This window comes from Festucalex cinctus, chromosome 5 (assembly GCF_051991245.1).
Source record: "Festucalex cinctus isolate MCC-2025b chromosome 5, RoL_Fcin_1.0, whole genome shotgun sequence".
Lineage (NCBI taxonomy): Eukaryota > Metazoa > Chordata > Actinopteri > Syngnathiformes > Syngnathidae > Festucalex > Festucalex cinctus.
Window position 1 is genome coordinate 5,606,560 of NC_135415.1, and position 8,994 is coordinate 5,615,553.

The 8,994-nt window shown below is 38.8% G+C and overlaps 1 protein-coding gene across 3 annotated transcripts; it reads left to right on the forward strand.

The window, feature by feature from the left end:
- Positions 1-1,443: 1,443 nt before the first annotated feature.
- LOC144019471 (uncharacterized) lies at positions 1,444-6,623 on the forward strand. 3 transcript variants are annotated; one of them, XM_077522560.1, is made up of 3 exons: positions 1,444-1,603; positions 4,854-4,967; positions 6,135-6,623. In XM_077522560.1, the coding sequence occupies exons 1-3, from the start codon at positions 1,555-1,557 to the stop codon at positions 6,353-6,355; spliced, it is 384 nt and encodes a 127-aa protein (XP_077378686.1). In that variant the 5' UTR covers positions 1,444-1,554; the 3' UTR covers positions 6,356-6,623. The 3 variants fall into 3 exon arrangements, with proteins under 3 accessions (XP_077378686.1, XP_077378684.1, XP_077378685.1); XM_077522558.1 differs by having other exon boundaries at positions 1,475-1,603; positions 4,827-4,967; XM_077522559.1 differs by having other exon boundaries at positions 1,479-1,603; positions 4,845-4,967.
- The last annotated feature ends 2,371 nt before the right edge of the window (positions 6,624-8,994 follow it).

Below are 8,994 nucleotides of genomic sequence, written 5' to 3' on the forward strand. Positions count from 1 at the left end.
ATTGTATTTGCATTGTACTAACAAAATGTTTCTTTATTAAATGGTTGTCTATTTCAGATGCTATCAGAAAGAGCCCCCTCACAACAACAGCCTCACAACACGAAAAAGAGAGCCATATGAAGAGATGGTTGCAGCTCGCAGCAGACAGAGAACGGGCGAAAAAACGGCGACTCAGATTGAGTGACAGTTAAATTGGGGTTTGTCTGTAAATTAGCATGTTTTGTTGCATTGTTGAACAGTAACTTGTTGTGGATGTTTTAAGTAATAAATTAGCTCCTGTTGTTGCTGTGTTTAGTAATAAATTGATCACCTTTCGTCACTTTTGGTGTATTCATGTACTTGTATATTTTTAATCGTCACAGAAACATTCATGTACATACACAGATATCAGGTCTTGTGTTGCACTAACTAGTGTTTACTGTATGTATTGCTGCATTTTTCACTGGTGTTTCTGAAATGCTGAAAAATACTACTCAAGAGTATTTTATTAATATCAATAATATCAAAGCAAGGGACCACTTGCCATTTTAGCACTTTTAAATCCATTCAACAACTGCAACAAATCAGACTGTTCTAATGAAGACGGCTTTATCTAAATTTTTAACGGCAATCTGGAGTGTCATGTTTCAGTATTTCAGAAATACAAAAAAAAAAAGACTGCACTCTTAAAAGAGAATTGTTTAACGAATTTAAGATTATGAATTGAATTGTTGACCAACTTAAAAAATTGTTTCAACTGGTAACACTCAATTGAAGTTAGTCCAAAGTGAATATTAAGTTTAATTAATTATGAGTTCATTAAATTAAATATATTAATCTAAAAAAATGACTAATTCAAAGTATTAAATTTAATGAACTCATAATCAATTAAACTTAATATATTCTTTTTGGACTAACTTAATTCAGTAATACGTTAACAATTGAAGCATTTTTTTAATTGGTCAACAGTTCAATTTGTAATCTTTAATTGGTTAAACAATTCTCTTTTTAGAGTGTGGATGGGACACAAGATCTCCATGACAACATAATCTTTCATGCAGTGCATGGGCCAGGTTTGGGCCGGCAGCACATCTTAAATTGATCGGTTTATAGTGTATGGGCCAGACCTGGGCCAACAGTAGAGTTTTCAGTTAATATCGGTATGCCGTGTGTGGGCCAGAGGTGGGCCAATTTATTATAGGCTACCTAAAGTAAGACAGCATGTGGGCCAGAAGTGAGCCACAGCCTTTTTCTGTTGTTAACAATACACTGGCCCATGTCAGGCCCATTCATGTTGAACCAGAACGTCTTGCCGTGTGTGGGCCGGTCTTGGCCCGAGGACCCAGCCGTATACTGGGCCAGAACAAACGCAAGCATGTGGCCCATATATGAGCCGGAGGAATTTTGCTACCTGGGTTAGTGCAAGCTTCTGGCTGTGCAGCATAAATGAAGATTAGAGAGATTAGACTTTAATGCCGTGAGATGCTTCCCTAAAGCATCCAATTTGAACATCCCCCCCTCTTGTGTCATTGCCTCGTCTAATCCACTCACTCTCTGGACCCATTGTCTGCTGCCATGAAGGCTCCTTTTGTCCTGCTGCTGGTCCTCTCTCTGGCTGGTCACAGTAAGTTTTAATCACACTGTGGTAGTGGGAAGCACGTTGAGGGTGTTCTCGACAATTCGCTTTAGTTTGGTTGCTAAGGGATTAAAAAAATAATAAATCATAGAAATGTAATTTGAAGTTGAGATTGTAGATAACATTTGTCTTTGTAGTCCTCACCTGGTTGCTGACACACGCTTGACACCCTGAAAGTTTTTCTTGGTCTCATCAGACCACAGGACATTGGTCCAGTAATTCATGTCCTTATCTTGAGTGGAACCTGTCCTGTAAACAGCAGCCTGTTTTCCATGTCTCCCTATTTCAATGCAGCTGAGGATCATTATCAGGCTTCTCACAAATCTTGCTGATGAGCTGTCATTAGAATCAGGTGCGTTGGAATAGGGAGACAAGGAAAACAGGCTGGATAGTGTGCCCCGAGGACCAGGGTTGAGAAACACTGGTCTAAGGGCTCAGGTTGGGAAAGTCACATGACCAAACCCAGAAAAAAGCTGAGCCGTGATTGGTCATTACAGAACAGTGAGTCACTGTTTAATTAAAATTAAAATTATTGCACTAATTTTGACACCCCGAGTTTATAGTAATGGGGACGCACATCAAAGAACGTTTTTGGCTTGAATTCCCCTTTATAAACAACACAAATTCAATGTATGTTGGTAATTTGGTTTTTCAGTGCATTTCCATCTATCCATTTTCTTGACCGCTTATTCCTCACAAGGGTCGCGGGGGGTGCTGGAGCCTATCTCAGCTGGCTCTGGGCAGTAGGCGGGGGACACCCTGGACTGGTTGCCAGCCAATCGCAGGGCACACAGAGACAAACAACCATCCAAGCACCCAATTAATCTGCCATGCATTTCTTTGGAATGTGGGAGGAGAGTGGAGTACCTGGAGAAGACCCACATGGGCACAGGGAGAACATGCAAACTGCAGCCACGAAGGCCGGAGCCTGGACTTGAACCGGAGTCCTCAGAACTGGGAGGCGGATGTACTAACCACTAGGCCACCGTGTCACCCTTCAGTGAATTTATTTGCAGCAATTAAATTGAAATATCAATATCCATGTTTAGTTTCAAGTGGCAGTTTCTGGTTCATCAATACCCGAGCTGCTAATCAGACGTTGGCAGCGTCAGGCTGCTGGTGACGTTGCTGTCTCAGCCCAGGGCCGTAACTAATCATTTGGGGCACAGGGCAAGCACTGCTCCGTAACCCGTGCAAAATTAACTCATTCACTGCCAATGACGACTATAGACGTCAAAAATCCAAGCAAACAGCCAGTGCCAATTTTGACAAGAAATTTGAATTTAGTTTTAGTTATACATTGTTTTCATTCAGAGTTATTAATCCCAATTGTTATTAATAACAACAATGACAACAATTTCATTACTAAGTGCTACCATCGTGCATAGTGATTGGTCTTGGTCTTACTGAGACCACAAACTGGGTCTCGACTCCAGAAGTCAATTTAGTCGACTAAAATTGCTCTTTATTTTTTTCGACTAAAGTTGGATTAAAACTCAAATACAATCAGGTGACTAAGTTATGACTAAGGCTTTAATTATATTTAGTCAGAAGACTATAACTAAAACTAAATTGAAATTTCTTTTTTTTTAATTAAAATTTTTATTTAATTTTATTTAATTTTATTTTTGACGTCTATAGTCGTCATTGGCAGTGAATGAGTTAAACTTTAAAATGAAGGGATTATTTAAGAATGAGAGATTATTATTATTATTTAGCAGAGATGGGAAAACCTGTTAAAGAAAGTAAAAAATAAAATAAAAAAAACACTGCCGGAGTTTGGCTTTAGCCACAGGTGCTTCTCGTAATGACCTCTTTTACCTGCCGGTTGAGTACATGTACCTGTAAGCTAAAGCCAAACTGTGGCAAGGTTTTTACTTTCTGGAACTGGATTTCACATCTCTGTTATTTAGGCAGCTAAATGAAGCCCTAACCCTGTGTTTGCCCTCAGGGTGGTTGGTAGGGATGTCACGATAAGGGCAGTATCGTGACATCGTGATATTAAAATGCCACAATATTGTCGTCGTCATGTTCACAATATTTAAAAGGAACACATCTGCTAAAAAAGTCAGGTTGATTTCCATTTGTGCAGATCTAGTACCCTCTAGTCGCTAGTTTAGTAGTGCAATTTAATTTTCATTAGGGATGTTTTAGCCTTCTACATTTCTAATTTGCTTGTGAAGTGATCAATGTGTGCTTGCATTAGCAAGTAAGTGCTTCCATATTGTTATTAGAGATTGTAGGTGGTTTATATGCATTGCTATTATGTACAAAAGCACAATATTGTGCTTTTTTTTTTAGCATGAGCGCTTTTTGTTTTGTTTTTACAATATTGTGATCTTTTGTAAATATCGCCAATGCCCCTTACAATATCGTGATAATTATCGTATTGTGACCTTCATATCGTGATAATATTTTATCGTGATGTTTGGATATCGTTACATCCTTAGTGGTTGGGTGACATCTGATTGCGAAAACACTTAATTAGGAATGCAGCAACCCAGCATTTTAAATGTAAATATCGCCACTGATTTTCCTGTGAATTTCCAAATATACACTTTAGTGAGTTGGGGTGTGTGTGTGTATGTGTGTGTGCAGTTAGCCTACTAATATACAATGGGCACTTCAGCAACTACACATGCACTATCTAATGATATTTAACTCATTCACTCCCAAAAACGTATAAATACGTTCTATTTTAAATATTATCATGCTCCCAAAGATGTATTTACACGTTTTGGCTTTGATGCAGCCTCTGAACTGAAGAGAATGCTTGAAGTAATGGTAGTTATTACAAAAACGGCCAGCAGATGGCAGGAGAGTATAAGAGATCAAAAAGCTCGTTTCCCCACTATTTTAAATAGATTTGTGAATAATGATGAAACTTAGCCATATTCTAATGCTAATTGATGCAAAAATGGAAACAGATAGAAATATGTTTTATTTATCTTTTTGCTGATAAAAGAAGAGGCCCTAATCTTTCTTTTGGTAGATTCCATGTTTTTATAGCAATAGGACACAATATTCTATTGGCCATGCAAAATCAGTCAAAATCTAGTAAAACAGCGAAAATGTCCTGGGAGTGAATGAGTTTGCAAATCAGGTCAATTCTTTGAAAAAATACAACAATTCTTCATAGCGGATCTCATTAGATTGTGCGCATGTAACTAACGAAGTGTCTGGTGAGTGCACATGCTTAGTTTCAAATCAGGTGTTCTCCCCTGTACTGTCTGCAAAGGCGATGCCCTCAGATGCCACACATGTGCAGCATCCAGCGAGGACGAGTGCAACAAACAAGGCTCCGCCTCCTGCCCGCAGTACGCTGACGCCTGCGCCACCATCACTGGACCACGTCAGTAAATGCTCAAACGCACACGTGCACGAGCGACACATGAAAAGATCAGCTTCCAGGACATTGTGATTTCCTAGGAAGGTTGTTGAAGTGATGATGATTTATGAAAACACTATTATATTTTCCTGTTTCATAGTTATTGAAAGGAATCATTAACTTGATCAGTGTCTGTCTCCCAAAACTGAATATCATTCATTATTAACTCATTTGCTCCCAAAAACGTATAAATATGTTCAATTTTAAATACTACCCAAAGATGTTTTTATTTTTTTTATTTTTTTTATTTTTTTTTTAATGCTAGAGCATACAGAAGGCTTTGATGCAGCCTCTGAACTGAAGAGAACGGTTGAAGCAATGGTAGTAATTACAAAAACAGCCAGCAGGTGGCAGCAGAGTATAAGAGATCAACCAGGGCCATGTTGCAACAAGCTAATGATGAAACGTAGCTATATTCTACAGGACTGTCTCAGAAAATTTGACTATTGTGATTAAGTCCATTATTTTCTGTAAATCAATTAAATAAGCAAAAATGCCGTACATTCTGGATTAATTACAAATCAACTGAAATATTGCAAGACTTTTATTGTGTTAATATTGCTGATTATGGCTTTTTTTTTTTTTTACTTGATTTGAGGAAATATTCTAATATTTTCAAACAGGATATTTGAGTTTTCTTAAGGTGTAAGCCATAATCAGGAATATTAAAATAATAAAAGGCTTGCAATATTTCAATTGATTTGTAATGAATCAATAATCTATGGCATTTTTGCTTATTTAATTGCATTACAGAAAATAATGGACTTTATCACAATACAGTATACTAATTTTCTGAGACAGTCCTGTAATGCTAATTGCTGCAAAATGGAAACAGATAAAAACTTTTTTTTTTCCCTGATGAAAGAACAGACTCTAATCTTTCTTTTTATACATTCCATCTTTTGATAGAAATAGAACACAATATTCTGTGGGCCTTGCAACATCAGTCAAAATCCAGTAAGTTGGGAGCGAAGGGGATTGGGTTGCTTCGGTGAAAATGGGTGGTAGTGAATGAGTTAATAACAATGTATGCTAATATTATTAAAGGTAATTTAAGCAGTTCCGTGATTTCCGTGCTTTGTTCCACGTGTCGGATCTTGAACTGTGAACTTTGTGCAACTTCTCTTTCAGACACCGTGCTCAAGTCGTGCACCTACAAAGCGTTCTGTGACAAAGCTCACGGCAGCAACTCCGGAGCCAAGATGGAGTGTTGCTATGGCGACAACTGTAACGGCCCGCACAGGAGCCACAGTCAAGGAGACCAGCGCCACAGCGGCACCGCAGCTCCGTCCTGCAGTCCCGTGCTGTTGCTCGGTGTCGTGCTCCTGCGCCTAGCCGTTAGCCACGTGTAAACGCTCCCGTTGGCTTCATCCACCAGCCCCTATAAGTTGTTTCTGCAGGGCCCCACTGAGATTTGTACCACCTCTTGAATATAAGGATGAGTTGCTGCATTCCTGTGGTTAGTCGTTTGAAGAGTGTGGTCTATAAAAAAAAAAAAGTAATGACAACCTTCCAAGCCTAGTCAGTTCATTATTAGCACAACAAGTGTGGATTTTTATTTTAAACAGAGAATGACACCACATTTGATTTTCATAACAATGCACATTCATAACATAAAAATTTTTGATTATTTTTCAATGCTACACTATCTTCAAATTCTGGTTTAATAATATATAACATATTATATGAGTTTTTTACAAGATACAAGATTGCAGCTGATGTATATAGAATTTAGTGCTAATTTTCAACTTCAGCGCTCCATCCAGCCTGTTTTCCACGTTTCCCTTCTCCAACACACCTGATTCAAATGATCAGTGATCAGTTCATCAGCAAGCTCTGCAGTAGCCTGATAACGATCTTGATTATTTGATTCAGGTGTGTTGGGTGAGGGAGATGTTGAACACAGCCCCCAAGGACCATGTGAGTAGTCAAGTGAACGAACATTTGAAAATTTTGAAACATTTGAAAACATTAAACACGGAGATAAGTAGAAATATAGTGTTGCATATTGATATTATTCTGATGCTACCTTGTTAAATCATTGTTGATATTGTAAGGAATCATTTATGAGCTCAATAACATAAGAGGGATACTTCACTTATTTAGCCCATTATAGCAATAAAAAGTTAATATTTTGTCTATAATTAACTCTTTGACCGCCAAAAACGTTTAATGACGTATGCTAAAATCCTAATGAATGCGGCCATAAACGTTAATTGACGTTTACTAAGTTGTTTTCTCTCTCTCTCTCTCTCTCTCTCTCTCTCTCTCTCTCTCTCTCTCTCTCTCTCTCTCTCTCTCTCTCTCTCTCTCTCTCTCACTGGGCAGTGCAACGTCTTGTGCAGCACTGCCTGCTCAATGGGTTGTGGAATCAAAAACACCCACTAACTATGGCCAGCAGATAGCAGCATTGTATCTTTTCCCAATGGGCTCATGATATATGAAATTACAATGAAACATGACTGATATGTTGAAATTGAACGTTTTCAAGGATGATGTGAATGATCAAAGGCTTTGTCACATTAAATCTATGACACAGACCATCAATAAACATCCATTTTCTTGACCGCTTATTCCTCACAAGGGGGTTGCTGGCGCCTACCTCAGCTGACTCTGGGCAGTAGGCAGGGGACACCCTGGACTGGTTGCCAGCCAACCGCAGGGCACACAGAGACGAACAACCATCCATACGCACAAGCACACCTCGGGACAATTCGGAGCGCCCAATTAACCTGCCATGCATGTCTTTGGAATGTGGGAGGAGACCGGAGTACCCGGAGAAGACCCACGTGGGCACGGGGAGAACATGCAAACTCCACCCAGGAAGGCCGGACCCTGGACTCGAACAGGAGTCCTCAGAACTGGGAGGCGGAGGTGCTAACCACTCGGCCCCATCAATAAACAAAAAAATAATAATATCTAAGTTACTCTTGTGCAAAAAAATGTCTCTTTTCAATGTCACTCAAATGACCTATTTTCAAATGGTGATTACTAAAGAACGGAATAAGGTAGAAACATACTTTTTTTATGTTTATGTAGTCGTAGCGCACAATATTTTGTTTGCCTTGAAAGATGAGTGAAAATGCTCGAAATCAGCTGGCACTGTTGGGGTTGTTTATTTTATTTATTTATTTTTTTGATAATGTTTGGCAGTCAAAGAGTTAATTTGATATTTTCATTATTTTTCATGTACAAATCGTACCTTTAAAAACACATTTTGCAACTTGCTGTCGACTGAAAATGACATCACAAGGGTTCAGATAACCAATCACAGCTCACCTGTTTTCTAGGTTTGGTCATGTGACATTCACAAGCTGAGTTGTGATTGGTTACCTGAGCCCTTGTGTTGTCATTTTCAGTCGATAGCAAGTTGCAAAATGTGGTTTTAAAGGGGCATGATGCAACTTCAGACTCAAATTGGAGTGTTAACCACATTTTTCACCCGCACGTTTTAAAGAGTTGTTTAATGGACAGGAGGCACTACTGTGGCACAATGACTGTTGCCCCTATTTTCCTGTAAAGTGAAATAATGTTGGCGCAGTCGAGCCGGAAACTTTAACTTTTGCTCTGAGCATGACGTCATGCTCATGATCCTGGCCGTGCGCGTCACTGGCGTCCATTCTGCGTTTCGCCAGAGGGGGCGCAAATGTGCAAAAACTCCGAATCCTGCGCCATGGGCCTTTAAAGGTACTAATTGTACATGAAAAATAAGGAAAATATCAAATTTATTATAGGCAAAATATTAATGTTTGACTGCCAAAAATGGCTAAATAAGTATTAAAGGTAATTTGAGTACATTAATTACATTAATATTGCTGTTAAATCTCACCAGTTGAATGAGTTATTAATTTCTTGTGTTTCTGTGGGATGTTTTATTTCTGAAGATTATAGAATCTTTGGTTGACTACTGTTTGAACCTTGGCCCAGGTCTGTCACTTATTTTTAGTTGGCTTGGCACTTTCAGGCAAAAAGGATGATAATGTGAGCATTA